The sequence below is a fragment of the Ornithodoros turicata genome, chromosome 1, assembly GCF_037126465.1.
Source record: "Ornithodoros turicata isolate Travis chromosome 1, ASM3712646v1, whole genome shotgun sequence".
Taxonomy (NCBI): domain Eukaryota; kingdom Metazoa; phylum Arthropoda; class Arachnida; order Ixodida; family Argasidae; genus Ornithodoros; species Ornithodoros turicata.
The window spans coordinates 31,656,834-31,677,889 of NC_088201.1; the positions used below are offsets into that span (position 1 = coordinate 31,656,834).

Consider the following 21,056-nt stretch of genomic DNA (forward strand, 5'->3'; position numbering starts at 1 on the left):
AACATGCTTCCGGCGGTCTTTACGCGTCTTTCGAAACGTGCGGATTTTTGCGGATCGGATGCGGATGGTGCGTTTTGCTCAGCGGATCGGATGCGGATGTAAACTGTTGTGTATGGTGCGGATGCGGATCGGATACGGATAACGTATGCGCGGATGCGGGTCGGATGCGGATGCCAAAAACCTCATCCGCGCAGGGCTCTACTCCAGAGCGCTAAAATCCTCTTTATTGGACAACATATAGCTTCCGGGGGCTTCCGGGAAATGCATCCGGCGCCTCCGCTGGCGAAGGCGCACGGGGCGGAAGCCCCATTCCTCCCGTCGGGACAGCTCTGGTCGAAATTATCCGCAGTCCTACCCTGCGGCACGTGCACGCTCTAGCATGTCGCCACAATGGGCTGACACACCTTACGTGTAAATGTACTCCAATTGCCTCGCTCTATCCATAGAAATAGCACTTTTCAAATGTATTCCCTCCTCGCATTTCCGCGCGAGGGTACGTCAAGCTTGCTTTCTTACATGCAATTCTGCTGTCAGGCGAAGCCATGCAACGTGTCATATATCCTCAATGAGAGAGTTAGACTGCGGGAAGAGCAACTTTGATGAACACGCCTCGTGCAACTGAAAACGAAATAAATTGGGATGATGCTGCCCCTCACTGTTTTGTTTTTCACGGCCTCCCCTGCACTGTTAAGACAAATAATAGGTAATTGAAGTAGATTTACACCAGGCAAAAGACAAAACATGACCGCGTATCACACTCGTAGCCATCGTTCTCTTCTCTGATTTGTAGAAAACAGGAGGCGGACGCCTTTTTGTGACGTTTGTACGGTTACGTTAATTGGCACAACAACAACAACTTTATTTGGCACAGAAAGACGTACACAAGAAATCATTCTGTGCCATGATAGGCCTGTGTCGAAGTTCCGTTTTAAGAGTATGTATTCGAGGCGTGTCCCCAATGAGAAGAGGATTCAGTTATTTTCTGAATGATCAAACCAACTTCGGCCGATGGTTTGTATGAATAAGGCCAAACCAATGTATCTAATAAGTGTTCGAGTGCACTGTCTATCGCAACTCGGAAGTCTGGATTCGCATTCTTTTGCGTACCGGTGCACAGTTTGTTGGACTATGAGGGAGCAATAAGAAATTTTAGTACTTTCCTCGCGGCGATGACATAACCTTCATGACTGGCCTGAGAAACCTTTGTGCACCTGAATTTCGTTACTGAGTAGTGTTTGTATCACCTCACTAACGCAACGGCTATTATCGACCTGCTGCGTTATAAACAGCTGTATATCTGATGGACAGTAACTATTGTGAGGCTGAAACACACAAACAGACGAACGCAACAGAAGCCTCAAGGTGCCCAAGAACATGAACAGTTGAAAAATGGCAGTCATCGAAAAAGCCAGACAGCGGCGGGAATGGAACCACACGGGATGCGGGAAAAATCGTCCCCGGAGAAAACGTCCCCGGAGAAATCGTCCCCGGTGGGAACCTAGGTTAGTTTTCAGAGGTTAGGTTAGTTTAGGCTTCTTTTTGACAGTTCACCATGCGGTTGAAGGGCCGTTTGACGAAAACGACTTTTCTTGACACTTTTCTTGCGGGGACGATTTCTCCGGGGACAGTTTTTCCTGGGGACGGTTCTTCCGGGGGACATTTTTTCCGGGGACGATTTTTCCTACACCCGGAACCACACACCTCTCGATTGCCGGTTGAGTACGCTAACCACTACACTACGCGGGCATCCGCTCTTCTGACGGCTTTTTTCGAGAACTGCTATATTTCAACTGTATATATCTACAGCACTATATTGTTTGGCGTTGTACAGTGCTCCCATCAACACATTAGTCAGTTTTCCTATGAATGCAAACTGGAAGAAGCACAAGATATACCCATGACGGCGAAGAATGAGCTTGGATATAACAACAATAGGACGTAACGTATAACACAACACGAGCTACGAATGTCCACTGTATGCTATTTTATCCGTCACAATATCCAAGGTGTTTATTTTTATTCGTTAGAAAAACTAGCAGAGCAGAATAAATGTTTTTGCAGTTGAGTTCTATGGCCAGGCTGACATCCCCTCGAAGAAAGTATGCAACTATACGAGATAACTAATTACCTAAAATTCATTAATTATCTATTTAATTATTGGGGATTTCGGGCAGAAGCGGGAGATCAGAATGAGAGACCATCTTAGCTGAAAGCCATTCCACGTTTTAAAAAATCCTGAAACACACACATGCGTGAAGATATCCACCCCCGAATTTTGAAATACAAATGTGCCGACCGGCCTCGGTGGCTCAGTCGGTAGCGTGTTCGCCTTCTGATCCCACGATCGCGGGTTCGAACCCGGCCGAGGACGCCAGCAACTTGGTGGCAGGGTACAAGTTGCTTAGACACGCCGTGCGTGATGAGCTTTCATCGCACGTTAAAGAACCCTCAGGTGGGCAAAAGCAATCCACAGACCAACCGCTGTGGCGTCGCTCATGATCTCAGTTGTCTCGCGACGTAAACCCCCAATTCTATTACAAATGAACCGAAACCTCGGCGACCTGGAACGCAGGTGGTATAGCCCTCATTTCACGTCAGAGGGCCACGTGATTTGGAGCGATGGAAATCATTGGAGTAGGTGCCGACCTGCGGGCCAGGCAAACCGTTTTATCGCCCAGATAAGTCTTCGTCGGCGAAGGTGATGCGCTTCTCAGGCGCGCTTTTTCAGTTTCGGCTCATTTACATATCGAAATTCGCGGATGGATATCTTAACGCAGGTGCGTGTTTCAGAATTTTTTAAACGTGGAATGGCTTTCAACTAGGATGGTCTCTGATTCTGATCTCCCGCTTTTGCCCGAAATCCCCGAATTAAATAGTTAATTAATGAATCTTGGGTAATTAGTAGTCTTGTAGTTGCATACTTTTTTTCGATGGGATGTTGTCAGCCTGGCCGTTGAAATCAACTGCAAAAACGGCATCTATTTTGCTCAGCTAGTTTTTTAATAACAATTCTGTAACAAATAAAAATAAACACCCCTATACGTTGAAATGGAACATTTGTACAGCAAGCAATCTCGACAACCAGGTGCCGAAGTTATACTTCCCTAAACACTCTATAGTATGCATCAGGAACTAAAGGCTAGTGCTCGCCAAGAGTGATAACATACATAGGACAGTAGTTGCACACGTAGTTGTAGTAGGGCTTCTTAGTCACATTTCGGCCACAATATTGGAAACCACATCCCAGCTTGTGCGAGCTGTACCAAACCATCTGCGCAATTCAAAAACAGCATCGATATTAGTAAAGCTAAGTGTAGGCGAGAATAAAATGAAGATGATAGCAGATCCATTTGGAACTCAAACGTCGCCAAATGAGAGCTTTGCTGGACAGCTTATTCAAGCAGCAGGTTACATCCAGGCAGCGTTTGAGGTGTACTCACGCAGAGTGTTACGCTCTCTATATAGGGACACGAGATTATGTAAGTCAGTGAAGTACAAGGTTTCTCCAAGGTAAAGTACAACATTTATCACGCATCATAGAGTGGGGGTCACAGACATCTAATGTTGAATTCCAATGGCAGAGTCGGAGCAAGTGGCAGAGTCGGCAATGGAGCGGCTTGATCAGGCCTAGAGCAATCTGCACGTCCGATCCGAATCTGGCCAATCCGAATCCCAATCAGGCCATCCGAATCTGCGACTGGACCACTTGTGCCCAACTTGGAGTTTAGCCCTGGCCAATCTCCCTTGGTGGATGACGGCCAGAGACGGAGGAAGAAGAAGAAGAAGGTGCTCATGTTCCATTATAACGCCATGTTTTGCAACATCGAGGTCCATCTAATCTCGTAAAGTTGCCATTGTAATGTCTGACTTATCGCTTCCTCCATGAAACAAAATCGCCAACATACGACGCGAAAGACTAGTCACGACGAAGACGCCTTGCGAGGCGGCCATGTTGACGAAGCAGAGACAGGAAATAGGAAGCACAAGTGACACGTCACATAGAGTTCCGGTTGAATCTGCATTTTTTGGCGGAGCAGTCTGGTGTTGAATTCCAATGGCAGATTCGGAGCGCCTCCGGAGCAAGCTTTGTTGCTCTGCCGAGAGCAAGTCTGTTCGATTGGCAGATTGGGAACAGTTCTGGAGTCTTCCAATGGCAGCTTTGGAGCGGCATTCGAGCCAACCGTGACCGCTCCGCCAAAATAGGCAGATTCAACCGGAACTCTACGTGACGTGACACTTATTGTCGCTCGTGCTTCCTATTTCCTGTCATTGTTTCGCCAACATGGCCGCTTCGCAACGCGTCTTCGCCGGGACTAGTATTTCGCGTCGTACGTTGGCGATTTTGTTTCATGAAGGAAGCGATAAGTCAGACATTACCAGGGCAACGTTAGGAGATTAGAAGGACCTTGATGTTGCGAAACATGGCGTTATAATATGGAACATGACTCTCTACTTCTTCTTCTTCCTCCGTCTCTGGCCGCCATCCACCAAGGGAAATTACCCAGGGCTAAACTCCAAGTTGTGCGGAAGTGTTCCAGTCGCAGATTCGGATCACTTGCTCTAGGCCAGATCAAGCCGTTCCACTGCGGAGCCTGCCACTTGCTCCGACTCTGCCATTGGAATTCAACATGGGTTGCTCCCTGGCGCGACCTTGGCTCGAATGCCGCTCCGAAGCTCCCATTGGAAGACTCCAGAACTGTTCCCAATCTGCCAATCGAACAGACTTGCTCTCATATGTCATATTTCAGACATATGTCGGCACAGTTCCCCTAGAAGTCGGCCCAGGACGCACATTTCCCCAGGGCGTCAGTCGTAACGTTGCCCACATACGTGAGGCCGACAACGGCAAGCCCTTTCGCCATCACCACCACCACCACTTGCTCTCGGCGGAGCAACAAAACTTGCTCCGGAGGCGCTCCGAATCTGCCATTGGAATTCAACATAACAAAAAGAATTGAAGAAATGCGACGAAAGGGGAGCCATGGGGACGTTGGCGGTCACCAGCCAAGCAAGGCGTCCTACAGCCGTGCCTGTTTGCAGTTTCTTTTTTCTATAAAAAAAATTCTGTAAAGAAACTGTCCGGCAAGCAAATGTAACCAGCTTCGAGAACGCGTTGTTACACTGAGTGCCACAGAAAGTGCGAAACAAGAGGTCAGAACTTGAAGTGCCCGTTGTCGAAGAGAGCAGATGCTCAGTTGTTCCCTTGACGTTACAGATGACTTCTTATTGAGTATAGTACTACATGGAGCTTGCTCCCACCCTTGATAAGTAAAAACGTCGAAAACAATAACGACGTGAAGTCACTGAAATCGGAAATACACTAAAAATAAATGTACCTCCAGAGAAAGTAATTTTCACTCAATTAACGAGTTGACGTCACGACGAGTCACATTTTTGAACGTTGTGTAACATTTACGTTTTCGAAAAGAAGAGTAAAAGTTACGCTATACATAAGAGTGATCTCAGTGACAAAGAACTTACACTGGAAAACAAGTTGGGTATATTCTATTTTTAGAGTGTGTGAGTTTTGGAATATCTCAAGCCCCTGGGATGTAGGGCATTGTGGGGCATAGAGTTACCGCAGTATCCAAGGTATTTCCTCCGCACCACAGCGTATGCTATGCACGACAAAAAATCGTTTTGCTGACAGTTTCTGCACTTTGTGTTGTGCAGAGAGCTAATCTTGTATAATTGTAATCCTGTTCGCAACCTAAAAAAACAGGTTTGTATATTCCGGGGAATCCGTTTCAACGGGAGGTCTAGTTGCTGATTTTGCAAGAGTTCTAAATGGTCTCTACCCCGTGCAATCTTACAAGACCAGTGCAGGGGACACGGACAGACGAAACACAGACGATGCACTGTTCGTCTATCCGTGTCCCCTGCACTGGGGTTTTATCGCTTGTAGAATGTACCACCAAACAGCCCGGTTTTTATCGCTTTTTAACCTACTATTTGCAAGAGTTTCCTGATCCCAATATGCTCTACAACAGCTGAGCTCCTGGCAATGTTACATGCAGTAGCTGCGGTGCAAATCAAGGGGATAGTCAAGGCTGTCACCCTCACGGATTTGCGCAGCGCACTCCAAAGAGTGATGACTCCCACGTGAATAGTATATTGTGCGCGCTGTATCAGAACATTATGTCCTCAACATAAATCAGTCGGTGGAGACATTTTCCTGCAATGGATCCCCTCCCGCGTCGGCATCAGTGACAAGGGAAAAGCGGACCAACTAATAATCTGCAGCGCACCTCAGCAGTATAGCACCAGATTGCCGATGAAGTAGAGAATTATAAAATTGATCGGGCATTTGAAGGGCCAATCAATTTGTGACACAGAGGCCAACAACGGCAAGCTGCCTTCAACAGCACCACCGACATCGAGACTGTGCTTCCCAAACTCCAAGTAATTAAAATTGAACCCTACGTCTGTTCTGCCCTGATACGCTTTTAACGATTTCATTAAGATTCACGCCGTCGTGTCCTATCGTTTGGCCACACGACGCTTGCTGCTGAAACACAGATACGAGGGTGGTTCCATAAGTTTCCGGCCCGAGGTAGAAAATGCGCGCAAATTTGAAAATGCGATTAAGGACGCCTGGCGCCATCTGTTGGCGGGCCGGAGCACCACCCTCAACCCTCTCCATGCGTTTGTCGTTTGGAGAGCGGCATTTCAAACAGTCAGGGTGCACTCTTCAGTTAAAATGGAGAAAATCGAGTACCGCGCTGTGATAAAATTCTTGACAAAAGAGGGACTTTCGCCTAAGGAAATTAAAGCGCGACTGGACAACGTGTACAGGGTAGCCTCTCCGTCGTACACAACGGTAAAAAACTGGGCTAATCAGTTTCGACTGAGGCGAGAGTCCATTGAAGATGATCCACGCGATGGTCGTCCAGTGGAAGTGGTGACACAAGAAAATTTGTCTCTTGTCGAGGAGGAAGTGCTGAGCGACAGGCGTCTGAAGGTGAAGGAAATCACAGAAAGGCTGAGGCTTTCCAAAACAACCGTTTTTCGCATCATCGGCGAGGGCTTTCACATGAAAAAGGTCAGTGCGAGATGGGTGCCACGACTTCTCTCGTCAGTTCAAAAGCAACAGCGCGTCGTCTGTGCCAAAGAGTTTTTGGAGCTCTGTCAAGAGAACGAAGAAGAAATATTGAAGTCAATTGTCACAGTGGATGAGACTATGGTGCTCTACTATGATCCCCTTTCGAAAAAGGAGTCGATGGAATGGCGCAAACTAGGTGAAGCACCCCCAAGAAAAGCCAAGGTCACACAATCCACAAAGAAGATCATGGCAACAATATTTTGGGATTGTCACGGGATCCTCCTCATCGACTTCAAAGAGAGGAACACCACAGTGAATGCGACTTATTATGCTTCACTCCTGCACCGACTGCGAGACGCCATCAAGGAAAAGAGGCGCGGCAGGTTGAGTCGAGGTGTAGTTGCTCCAGGACAATGCCCCTGTCCACACGGCTCCTGTTGCCAAGGCTGCACTGAAGGAGTACGGCTTCGAAGAAATCCACCACCCACCCTACAGTCCAGACTTGGCACCGAGTGACTACTTCCTGTTCTCAAACTTGAAGAGGGATCTCAGAGGACGGAGATTTCAAAACGATAGTGAGGTGCAAGAGGCAGTTTTCTAGCATTTTGCGGACAAAACTTCGGACTATTTTTTCAAGGGTATAGGAATGCTGGTTGAAAGGAGTCAAAAGTGCATCGAAGTTAAGGGTGACTATGTCGAAAAGTGATACGCTTGTTTTGTCTCTGTGACTATTAAAAGTTGGTCGTGCCGGAAACTTATGGAACCACCCTCGTATATGCCATTGGGACTGGGTTGTCTCGGCGGGCCAAAAAGAGGGTTATCTATGATTTCTAAGTACCTTTTCAGTCACTTTCGTTTCATTCCCGTTCAGTGCGGTACATTATCTTGGAAAACCTCGCATTTCATTTAAAAAAGGCGAGACCACCACACCGGCAGTACAGCAATAAAAACAGTGAAAAACGTGCCATTTCGGAATCCATACAGATTCCATAATCCAAATGGAAAGTTCGTGCTACCCACTCGTCCATGTATTTATTCAACAGAGGGGCGTAACGGGCCGGAGAAGGACCAGAATGCTTATTCATACATAAACGTATGAATAAACAGCCTTGTCCCCTTCCCTTCTGTTACACTCCCCTGTTGACTACATAACGGACGAGTGAGTGCCATATACTGTCCATTCCAATTATAGAACCTGTATGGATTCCGAAACGTGATGCTTTTCTGCTTTTGTCGTACTGCCCGTCCGGTCTCGCCTTTTAAAATAAAATGTGTACTCCCGGCGACCATTTTCAGTGAGACCTTGCATATTCGAAAAACGTGAATTCGTGTAAGAATTTTTTGCGTGGCAAGCACGAGGTTTTACTCGAGACAAACCTGCGTGTAGTGACCAACTCTCGATGGGATGTTATTCCGCTGGTCACCGAAAGAAAAATTGTGATGCTCTAAAAACCAAATCTTGATGGCGAAGAACCAGGGAACCTTGACGTTGGATACAAAAATATTTTGCCCACAAGATCCGTACTCTGAAACAAAATTATGGTATTTCAGGCTATCGGGTTTAGTAATAGATAATGTAACTCGATGAAACTCAAAGGTTATGTAGCGTAACACAAGAAACCATCAAATAGGATTTCTGTTTTCCTCTTGTACAACATACCATCAACCCACCGCCCGGTGGCATTGTCATGTGTCAGTAATTGGCAAGAGTCTGCCCAACGCTGCGCATCGTCTGCTGCTCCAGAATGCCACGTCTGCAAGTGCAACATATGCCACCGACTGCTTGCGGCAACTTAAGGACTATTGAAAATGTTGTCCGTTTAACAAAAGATGAAACACGTGACAGATTGCAAATAATTCCAATAAAACAGGTGGCTCCACCGTGTTGCTTGTGGGATCAGAGTCAGACTTCAGCAATAAACGATCACGATGGAATGTGACGTAGTTTCATCTTTCGTTACTGTCATCATTGTATATTCACTGCGTAGTTCACAGTATAGCCTGGGTACTGTTCATTTGAAAGTTACCATTTGCCCACCAAGAACCAACGGAAGTGTGCGCATTGCCCAGTGTGTGAGGAATCCAGGGAGGAGGCATTTCACCTTGCGTGTGTAGAAGTCGGCGAAAACCATGGCGGAATATCAGTGTTGTACGTAGCTTTTTACTAGTAACGAGTTTTCATTGCAGAAATGCATTCCTACAAGTTATTCGCTCCTTTCTTTAATACACAGAAACGTGCACTACGCATGTGTGCACATTTCTTTTTTTTTTAATCTTTTTTTTTTATAGAGTTTCCGAGTGCGAAGGTTGCAAGGTTGAGCACCCCAACATCCGTATTCTTAAACGATCCTCGACCCGACACCACGCCTTCACTCCATTGAGTGCAGGAGAGAAGCGCTTCAAGGAAACACCGGTGCACCGTGCAGTATTCGTGGAAAACGCAAAGGATTTCCTCTGCTTGGGGGATGTTTCGAGTAAAGGTAGATTTGTGAAGTACAAAACCAGTCTCGCGAGGCAGCTCGGGTGGAGGGTCGAGTCGAGGATCGTTTAAGAATACGCCCCGACATTTTTTTTTTTTTTTGCAGCAAGTCACCGATAGCTGGAGGACGAGTCTGCGGTTTCGTCTGAGTGCCATCGGTGTTATTAAACACATAATAGGGAGCTTCATTAGATCGGACGCAATCTACGAAAACGATACGATCAAGGAAGCTGTAAAATCCAAGTGTGGCAGTTAGAAGCAGTGTAGCAAGTCTAGAAAGTTTTGTGGGAAAAATACAACCTGATTAACTCTTCGCAATTCTGTTTTCGGAAAGGCCTATCGACAACGGTAGCCCCTTTGTATAAAAAAGAAAAGAATCTTACAAAATATTGAAGAAAGATTGCTTACGCTTGGTATTTTTCTTGACTTAAGCAAAGTGTTTGATTGTATCAACCATTATATTCTTTTATCAAAATTAGACCTGTACGGTATCCGCGGGGTCGCGCATTGTATTATCAAATTTTGTCTATCTAATAAAAAAGAAGCTTAGACTTTACCAGTTACAGCAGGTGCCCCACAAGGGAGTACACTTGGCCTGCTTCTTTTTAACCTTTACATAAATGACATTGTTCAGCTAGATAGTGAGGCAGTATTCGTCATATACGAAGACGACACCAGTGTTCTTTTTTTGGAGAGTTAGAAGACGACATATAATTACCAAAGCTAATGTAGTACTTGAAAAAATCAGGCTATGGGTCGCCCGTAATTCTCTGCAAGTAAATAACAAACGCAGTAAATGTAGTATATCATTGTCCTGTTCCCTATATCTAGAGCAATCGAAGATTGAGTATGTTGACAGTGTACGATCCCTTGGCGTTATCTTTTCCTCTGATATGGGCTGGAATGACCACATTGGGCACTTTGCACTAAATTCATGTTATACAACAGTTTATTCTATTCTCTACTGTGTTATGGATTATCAGTGTGGGACACGACGTCCCATACAAACCTAGGAAATGTTCAAATATTACAGAATAGGGTACTGCGTAGTATGCTAAATCTGCCTCACGGGAGCTGCATTTCATCTATTTATTCAAATAAGATTATAAAGTTTACTGAACTTTGCAGATACTGTTTGCTTCGGTTTTACGTCCGTGACAAGAAAGTTGGTAACTCGATATTGGAACAATTTTTTTGGTTTTTCCCTTTTCCAAGGCCGATGTAACAGCTATGATTTTATAACAACATATCCTTGGTCTCTACCCCCGAGTGTGAGAACACCATTTCGGTTTTCATCGCCTCTCACACAAAGTAGTACGTAACTCGTTACAAGTAACTCGTTACCCAGTAACCAGCTACGTTTTTCGGTAACGAAGTAACAACATAGTTACTTTTCTAAAAATTGTAACTAATAACGTATTCAGCTACAAAAATCTGTAACTCGTTACTCACGTTACTCGTTCCTTTCCTTCGTCTATGCTCGGCTTCAACATGGACGACATGGTTAATTACTATATGGAAATTCCCGTAATCTCCTACGCTTCTAATATACGAGGTGACCTAACCTGGATGTTCAGCTCCTGGGAGCCTCTGGTCGACAGTCATTCTTTTGTTGAGCCCTAAGGTGACCGGCATGACGAATGCCGCAACACTTCCCGGTCGTGTCACTGACCATGAAATGAAAGCATTCTTAGAAAAATACCCTGGATTTGTTTATGGGCATGGGTGTTATCTCCCAGCAGCTACCAATGGATATATTACAGTAACTAAGCTCGCCGAAACTCGGATCCTGAGATGGCATTGTCATTCTCTGCTGATTCCCCGTGTTGCTGTAAAGTGGGTCCTCCCGACGTGGACCACGAAATTCCGGGTTTATTATATACAGCTCGCGCGTGTCATTGGCCTAGCAGCGTATCCCGGGAAGAAACCTTAGTCCCTGTATTTTCGCTCCCCTCCACACTTGTGGGCTCCAGTGAGGATCACTCGTTGGATTATAAGATGTCACAGATGATAATCACGTGAGTGTGGCCTGGGTTGGACGAGGCGTTCAGGGTGAAGGCGGCAAAAGGTGTATTTTCCTCCCAAACTAAAATGACCAAGTGCATCCCACTCGTCGCATTCGAATTTGGAGAAGCGTGCTCAGGTAAGCGTCTTCAATATTTTAGTTAGCTGTAGCAGTTACCATATCGAGGATTATACGTTAAAGGCACTGCTTGCCACGAATCAATCGAATACCTCGTGGAGCCAATGCCGTGTTGTGAGCAGGTAGCCCGAGAACCTTGGCTGATTTGATGGTTTACAACGGGGGGGGGGGGGGGGGTTATGTTTACTAAAAGAAAGAAAAGGTTAGCCATACAAAGAGCCAGCTTATACAACTGCTTGTAGACGTTGGTGTAGCATATCAGTTTACATAAATGCACAATATCGCGCTGACGTCGTGTAGCCTCCAAACAGTGGCGCCAAAATAAGGGAATAAAAGCAGCTGTTGTCCTTGAATTCGCAGAACAAAAAAAAAAAGAAAAGGAAAGTCAGCCTCGCTACTAATCAGGCGCATCCAACACATGCATCAAACAAAGGCTGCTGTACTTGGTGCAACCATGCCTTTCCACAGCAATTTTTCAGTCTTGCCACGGAGGCTGTCTCGAGCCCCGTCAGTGTCTGACCCTGACATGGACGCAGACCTCACGTTTGCCGAGGTCAAGGCTGCGCTGGCACTCTCCCACAAGAAGTCGTCGCCCGGTCCAGACAAAGTCACCTACGTGGCGCTCCGCAATTTGGACGACGCATCCCTTTTGGCGCTCTTAGAGGTTTACAACACGTCATGGAGGGATGGGCAAGTCCCTGCCGCGTGGAAGGAGGCACGAATAGTCCCCATCCTGAAACCGGGGAGACAACTCTCCGATCTGGCGTCTTTCCGACCCGTGAGCCTCACCAGCTGCTTAGGCAAGGTCCTTGAACGTATGATACTGCACAGGCTCGAGTGGTGGCTGGAGCGAAGACCTGTTTTTCCTCAGGAAATGGCGGGTTTCCGCAGACACCGTAACTCTATGGATTCGGTGCTCGATTTAGTCTCTTCGGTCGAAGAAGCGAAGGCGCGAAGGAAAATAGCGATGGCTGTCTTCCTAGACATCAAACGGGCGTACGATTCCGTAAGCCATCCCTGTGTTATTCATGGGTTGTTGCAGGCCCAGGTGCCTCATAGGGCGTTGACGTGGCTCTCCGACTTCCTCCGTCAACGGAAGATTTTCGTCACTATAGGCGAGGGGGACACGGAAAAGATCACTGTGCCACAGGGAGTTCCTCAGGGAAGTGTCCTTAGCCCCCTGTTATTCAACATTGTCTTGATGGGCCTCAAGGAGTGCCTTCCTCGGAGGGTGCATCTGTCCATCTATGCTGATGATATTTGCGTCTGGACTGTTGGCAAGTCCCGCCCTGCAATTCAGCGTCGGCTTCAGAGCTCACTTGATGCCATACATGCCTACTTCCTGAACGCAGGGATGGACATCTCCACTGAGAAGAGTGCTACCCTTCCGTTTACCCGGAAAGAGATGCGCCGGTTCCAAGTACACATCGGGGGGTCCCCGTTAAGGCAGGTCAGGCACCACAGGTTCCTCGGTGTTATGTTGGACCGCAACCTGTCGTGGGCAAGACACATTGACTATCTCTCTTCAAAGGCGCAACGTTGGGGAAATGTGATACGTCACTTTGCCGGCTTGCGCTGGGGATGTACTGAGCGGGACCTTCTTGCACTCTACAAAGCGCTTGTTCGTGGCTCAGTAGTCTACAGCCTTCCTGTGTTGCACGGACTATCACGGACGTCCGAACGTTGTCTCCGTTGCGTCTTGGCGCGCAGCTTGCGGACCTGTCTTGGCGTTCCGCGTTGCGCTGAGACGAGGATGGTGGTAGCCGAGGCCAGCGAACTCCCAATTGGCGTCCTCCGCGAGAGAGAAACTTTCCGCCACTACTTGCGATTGCGCGCTCACCATCGCCGTCACCCGCTGGTACAGAAGCTTCGTAAGCGAAACCGCAGCAAAATCGCGCAGTGTGCGCAAGAACTAACGGACCATATACCTGCCTTCACTGTTGCCCCATCCGCTTCTTCAGTAGCGCCATGGACACTGCCGAGACCATCCATCTTGTCTCACATCCCGGGGATCAAGGGGCCGAAGAGCCAAACCCCTGCTCCAGTCCTCAAGCAGGCTACTCTGAAGTGGATGGACGCTGCATACGGAAACCAAACCGCTGTATATACGGACGGTTCCTCCACTACCGGCGGCTCATCTGCGGCATTTGTAATCCCAGACGAGTCAATTTCACGTGGGTTCCGCCTATCGCACCGCACCTCGGCCACCTCTGCGGAGTTGTATGCCATCCTGCTATTCCTAAGGTCTATTTTGGATCACCACCCCCGCCTCTGGGTGGTTTACACAGATTCGCGGGCAGCGCTGCAGTGCATAGACAGCATGGGCATCCGTGGCTCCTTGGCTCCGGTGGTAGTGAACATCCTAACGACACTCAAGGTTTTAGAAGACAGGGGCCACCGGCTCACCCTCCAATGGGTCCCTAGCCACATTGGAATAAGAGGCAATGAGGTAGCGGATCGGGCAGCTGCTGCAGCTCACCATCGCCGCTCAGCAGTCTCCATCATACTTTCGAATGGAGATAGGCGCTCCCTCTTGTCCGCTTTGACATCGCCCTGGGCCCATCAGGAATAGTGTCATGACATCACCCGGTGGTCGCTTCTGTATGCTGTTGACCCAACGCTTTCATTTGACATGCCAGCGGTTTCCCTCGCCTCTTTACGTCTCTAGTGCGTCGTTTACGACTTAGCGTCGCATTCACCCCTGCACTCCGGTATAGGCTGGGCCACAGCACCACGGCGCTGTGTACAACTTGTGGTTTACCGGCAACAATCCGACACATTCTCGAAGACTGCAGCCAGTACGTACGCGAGCGACGGGCCTCTAAATCTCAACTTGAAATGCTGGATCAGAGGCCATTCAACATCTGCAAAGTTCTCGGCCCATGGAGTAACCCTGGACACCAGTGCCGTGCACTTGGCGCTCTTCTTTCCTTTCTGAGGGCCACCGGCCTCCATCACGAACTGTAGGGATTTCCTTCCCTCGTCATCCTTTCATGTGAACCTTTTTGGAATGGGGTAGGGTCCTGCACTCAACGCAGGGAAACATCCCACATCATCATCATCCATTCATCTATGTTGTTGTTGTTGTCTCGAGCAAACGCACCAAAAATAACAGATGCCCATTTCGAGTACCAACTATTCTTCAAAACGAATTCCATAGAAATTGTCGGACCAAATGTAGCACGTCTTGACATGGTTGTGGCTCTGTAATAGCGTGGTAACGTAAAAGTAACTCGTTACTGTCGACTAACGGGAACGCGTTCCTCTTGTTACTTTGGTAACGGGTAACGTATTTAGTTCATTTTTTTCGTGGTAACGAGTAACGATATTTAGTTCGTTTTTCGGTAACGTGTACAAGACTGCAATCTCACATCAACTCCCAAAATTATTGAATGAAATGGCACAAAGAAACATAAATATTAATGATGTAAGTATATCCAGAATCAAAGAAAGGTCAAAGGTCTCTGTATGATCGGCTTATCTTTTCAGAATGCTGGAGCATCTATTTTTGACTATGGTTCGCTATACTTCCATATGGGTACATTGTTGTGTATCGTATGTATGGGGGCTGAAGCCCTGTCAGGCCTACTGGCTTCTTTGCCTCTTGCCTCCCCCACACTTATAGTGGAAATAAATGCAAAAATGCAATTCGATCCAATTTCCCGAAAATGTCGGCACCCAGTGAATACAATGATATATATAGCTTGGATAGCCTGGGATTAATAGCGAACTGTATTCTGGCTCGTAATTGGCCAGAGAGCTCAAAAAGTGGATGGAGGTCCAGGTATAGGCAGGTCCAGACTTGTGCGTAACGCGTTACTAGTAATTGCGTTACTTGTAATCAATTACTTTTTTGAGTAATATTTTGAGTAATCAGTTACTTTATTGTCAAAGTAATTTTTCGAATAATCAATTACTCTTTGGAGTAATCGATTATTAAGTAACTGATTACTTTTCCGGCAGAGATTAACTTATCTTTCAGATGTTCTGCCCCAAGTCAGCCTTTGTTGTATCGTTCTAGTATAACAAGCGGAGGTCATTGTAATAAAGTTCTGGAATTTCAGGGTCTCTCTCCCTAATCTTTTCAAACACCAGTGTGGTGGTACCTGAAGCTTTGGAGGTTTAGTGAGTCATGGGGAAGTTCCAGCCAATCGTTCTCCCACAATCGGGTCACCGTCTTCCCGGGCGATAAATACAGTAGACGTACAGATCTACCTGTGCTACGCGTTTTTGTTTTTCTTGTTATATTTCAGCTGTTCCGCTGTTGAACTTTTTTTTTCCTGAGGCACACGAAGACGGGTATAATTTGGGTGAATGCAGAGTAACGACCGGAGTAACGCGTTACTTTCTTACTCGTTACTCAATTACGTTTGGAATCGAGTAATTGGTAACAGTAATCAATTACTTTTTTCGTAGAAGTAACGGTAACGGTAATCAATTACTGTTTTCGAGTAACGGGCACAAGTCTGGCCCGCAGGTCCCATTAATGGCCAGACTCCCTTTGGCATACACAGCACTGCGGTTTCTGCACCGTTAGCTCCCCTAGCGGTACCTTAATACAACTCTCCTGAGACCGCCATTTGTGTCGTGTTCCAATGCACGGAAGCCGATGTTTTCGTCGCTCTGTTTATTTTTTACGCTGAGTATGGTTTGCACGATGTTTCTGTAGCTTTCGCACGCATAAATGCGCCATCGCGCGCCACCGGAAGCTCGTTAGGTAAGTATATAGACAATCAGTTACATGTGCAAAAGCCACGTATGTCTAATCTGTGCACACCCTGTATATACCTGCAATGATAATGCCGACGGCATAGTTGTGCGAGTCGAGGAGATGCACTACGGTTTTCACAATTTTTATTTAGAGTGTAGTCAGTGTAATAAAATAATAATTTTGGGTACGAGGCCCATCCAGAAAGTAAGTCTCGTTTGCAAATATTGGCGCTGCCAGACCTCGGACACCATTGTGGGGATGCGTGCGAGTTCATTTGTCGACTGGCGAGTCACAGACGCCAGTTTGAGACAATACGGTAGTATTGACGCATCTTTCTTATTTAAAATGTTTAAGGCAATAGAGCGGACCGCCGCCTCTCCCATTTACTGCGTGCGGTCGAAGAGGCAGTTCTCGGAGAGTTTGTGCCAAAAGACGACGACAACGTTTTCGTCATGGCCGCAATTTTCCCAATGATTAAAAAGAAAATGAGAACGATGAAGACCATGCGAAGGAAGCCGTGATATGGTAGAGTAGCAAGCATTATTCTACGATGCGTGGACGCAGAAACTGACGCCTCGCTATGTGAAGTGCCTCAATAATAGTGGAAACTGCGTAGAAATGTACTTAAAAATAGTTGAATCATTGGGCAAAAGCGTTTAAATGCGGTTGCTTTATGCGGCCATCATTGGCGGAAACTCTTAACGAAATTCTTTTTGAAATGTTACTCAACTTTATTGAAAGACAACTTCTAAGTTTTGTGAAACCGTTTATTTATTTTCTCATTGTTACTGTGATGGTTACACAATTTCAGCATACAGCAAACACTGTTACTGGCGACCACTGCCACGTGGTGTCACGTGGCCGAATAAAGCCACGGACGACATGTATCTATTACGGTAGGTAGGCAGGTATGCAGGCTTTTCATTAATTTTTTTCATAGCTTGGGCATGATTTCTCAATGGGACAGCTACATTCTTAGAAATGAACTTCACCGCATAGCACGCTCCTAGCCAACCATCATCTCGAATGATATCGTTATCTGCCCCGATTTATTGAAAACGGGAGGCATACGCCTTTTTTGTGACAATTATGAACAGCATAAGTGCAAAATTTCCTCACCTCACCTCACCTCAAACATGACCCGAAAATATGCCCTCACCTCACCTCACCTCAAATATCATGAGGTGAGGGTGAGGAAACCCTCACCCTCGCACGCTCTTGTGAGGGTGCCCACCTCTGCTTACAGTGCAGAAGCTGGAATACGATATTTATATAGGGTTTATATTATGCATACATAGGCCTGCAGTGAACATATGCGCAAAACCCTTCTTTCGAGCCTTGTTCTTCGCAAGTTGGTTAATCAATGCGTCATAGTCCAGAGATATGATAATCATGTTTTCGGTTGACTACGAACTCAGAAAGCCTGACATCTCTTATGGTTAATTGAGCGCAGGATATTCTTGATTGGTCAGTTTCATTGTGCTGAGACTTCTTTCAGCATCAGCGACAGTTAGGGTTGCCACCAGTCCGGTATTATACCGGCACGGCCGGTTATTTGGGCGCTCTGTCGGCTGCCGGTAGGAAGGTGATACCGGCAGCATTTTGCCGGTATTTGTGGCTGAATACCTTTCATAAGGGCTTTTACGGGATTTTCCCTTCAACATTCCACTACAGCTTAAATAAATATGGAACACACAGCCAGCTCGGCAGTCACCAGTCGTTTTCTTAGTTATTCATTCTTATTATTATTATCATTGCTACTTCTAGCATCAGTGATACAGCCACACACAGGAACATGTTTCCTCGTATTATCTTGAGCGAGCGCTCTCTCTCTCTCTCTATGTGTGTGTGTGCTCGTCCACCCCTCACTCACTTTCCCTTTTCCACAAGCCCTTCCTCCTTTCCCTCTATTCCACCTTCTTTCCCTCAGCCGGTATTTTTCGCTACGAAAGGTGGCAACCCTAGCGACAGTAGCTGGTGTGGTCAGAAAATAGAATGCTAACGCAAATGCAAGGATTCAGATATATCTCCTGGAGGCTTTCTTGTATGTGTACGTTAAAAATTGTTTGGCATCACTTTGTTTGGCGTCCTCTCTTTTTCTGAGTGACACAAAAGGATATTCCATTATAAGTTCGCTAGCATCGATGTCTACCATTTTTACTTCAAAATTTTTGCTGCGATTCTCCAGTTCAAGTTCCCATTGACACTGCCCCAAGTTGTTAGCGTTTTACAGAAATCCAAACAACTTTTACCACTCCACGAGTTGGTCGACAAAACAGAAGATATGGCCTGATCAGTGAGAATAAGAAAGAACTGAGATTTGAATTTTCGTTCTGCAGAAAGACGACTCTTCCTTTTTATTTATTTGTTTATTTATTTATTTTTTTCACTTTTAGGAGAAGGTAGCAGACATTGCAGAACTGCTTGATGACCTTGTCGCGTAGTCTGTACTCCGCGAAATAAAGAGAGGAACGGAAAGAACAGACGCAATTTGTACAATACAAGCGGTGCAGCAAATGGAACCGCTTTTATGTTCCTCATTAAATGGTGTGCAGCATTTATTGTTCATTAAGATTAATGTTAATTTAAAAAAGCATGTCTTCCAATTTCGAACAAATGAGGAGTGCGAATGATAGCACTTGATTGGCTATGATTCGGTTTATCAGATGTCCACGACCACGCTCCTTTATTTTTGGGCGCACGGAACCGCGCGGGACTATTTCTTCCGCCACGCAACCAGGGACCAATTCGGGACGAACTTTTCCGGGACTATTTTTTTCCGAAACTCCATCCAACATGCTCTACACATTCTCGCTCCTATAGTTATTCTATCTTCGGTCTGGAAGATGACTGGCTTGGTTCTTTGGATGATTGGTTTTCAACTCATTTCTGTTTGCCCACCGTTTTAGGCATTCAAGAACAACATTATTTCCTCTTATAAGTAGAACTCGGAAATTTAGGTGCCAAAACCATGAAAATAGACAGATATTTAGACCCCAAAAAATACCTAAACAGGCAAGCACATGCAAAAACAGACACGTTGTAGCACATGCCAAAACTACTTCTAATGTACGTTTCACGACGCAGACTTTATACTGTGGAACTGTAGCGAATGCTACAGAACCATTCGATGACGCCAGTGCCTGACAGCGACGCTGTGCAGCGTCAATCCTCCTTCCTGCACCGCTAGTTCAAGCTCACTGGGTGTTATCGTTGAACATCTAACACATATTCAGTTTAATGTTATTTCTTCAGTTTATTTTTACTACTCGTTTTCTCTTGTGTTTACTCGTTTATGTAGCTTAAGGCGCTATGGAGTAGACGGCGTTCCATGTTGATATCCGTTCATCGGCCACATTTTCTCTTACACGTTTTGTCAACCACACTCTACCTCAGGTAGGCGAATTTAATTCACTGTGGTGACGATGAAAGGTCTCGCCGTTGTTGGCCTCACAGGGGTGGGCAACGTCACGACTGACGGCCTGGGGGAATGTGCATCCTGGTCGACTTCTATAGGAACTGTACCGACATATGATTTGGTCAAAAGACGAAAGATCGAAACGGCAGCGGTCGCTTGATCGAATTTTTATTGGTTCACTTGGAGTGTTGAACGCCGGACTTCTAAATGCCGTACTATCCTAAGCAACATTTAACTGCGTGTAATCCGTTTGCTCGTAAACACATTTCTCATGCTAACCCACTTTGTCAAATAATAATTGATTTCAAGTATTAAACATTCTTGGCAAATAAATAAAAAATAAATTAATGACATTTTTCGATTATTTATTCCTGTTGAATGTGGATAAATTTTAACAATGTATTATTGTTTCTGACAATCAACTGACCATTGTATAGGAGAAAGACCAGTTTTAGTTTATTTACTTTTCGCCTATGTGCAGGTGAATCTAAATTTAGTTCATGCAACAGACATGCAACCGAAGAAGTCCTTCGAAACCTAGACAAGATAAGCAGGGCAGCAGATCTTTGTACTTTCTCTATTTTTTCGGACAGCGTGCATGTGTAGTGACCCAGATTGCAGATGCATACACTAAACGAGGTTGAACTAAGGCTTTATATGCTGTTTATTTAATATCTTTCGTTGTGGCATGGCGAAATTTCCTTCTTAGCATCGACAGACTTCGAGTGGCTTTCACGCACATATGACTATCCCGTTTCAGACCGTTCCCTTTAAATATGTCACCAGCAATGAGAAGGGTGCTCAGAAGAAACACAGACTATCGGCTGCTCCCAACCTGGGGCACCTTTCTTCAACATGTGTCCGACTGGTTCGTAAATTACAAACGTCTGCAAGTAACCAGTGGTCTCCCTGCAAAAAAAAAAAAAAAAGAAAAGAAAAAGAAATAATAATAATAATAATAAAAAAAAAGCAGAGTACCCTGATTGCCAGCTCCGTATGCTCGAGTCAAAAGTTACAGAAAAAGAGGTGCGGATGACACAGTGCATGCAGTTTTGAACTCCCTTCGAACAAACGTCTTTCGAACAAGCGGCGTCGATCAACCGGCTTTCGATCAAACGGTTTTCGACCAAGCGGCGTTCGGTCAAACGCCTTCGATCAAACGTCATTTGACCAAACGGCGTTCGACCAAATGGGCGGACACTACGGCGTTCAAACACCCATTGACTCACGATAGATAAAAATGAACTTCCATAAAAATTCGTT

At 46.0% G+C, this 21,056-nt stretch overlaps 1 protein-coding gene across 2 annotated transcripts in view; it reads right to left on the reverse strand.

The window, feature by feature from the left end:
• The window catches only part of LOC135377888 (cysteine-rich venom protein LEI1-like), a 42,250-nt gene that overhangs the window by 3,284 nt on the left and 17,910 nt on the right, over window positions 1-21,056 (reverse strand). For both annotated transcript variants that reach the window (XM_064610619.1, XM_064610620.1), the window contains exons 4-6: window positions 8,703-8,796; window positions 8,420-8,568; window positions 3,168-3,271 (exon numbers count right to left, since the gene is read on the reverse strand). In XM_064610619.1, coding sequence (XP_064466689.1) covers window positions 3,168-3,271; window positions 8,420-8,568; window positions 8,703-8,796 — 347 coding nt within the window. The remainder of the gene's footprint in view (window positions 1-3,167; window positions 3,272-8,419; window positions 8,569-8,702; window positions 8,797-21,056) is intronic.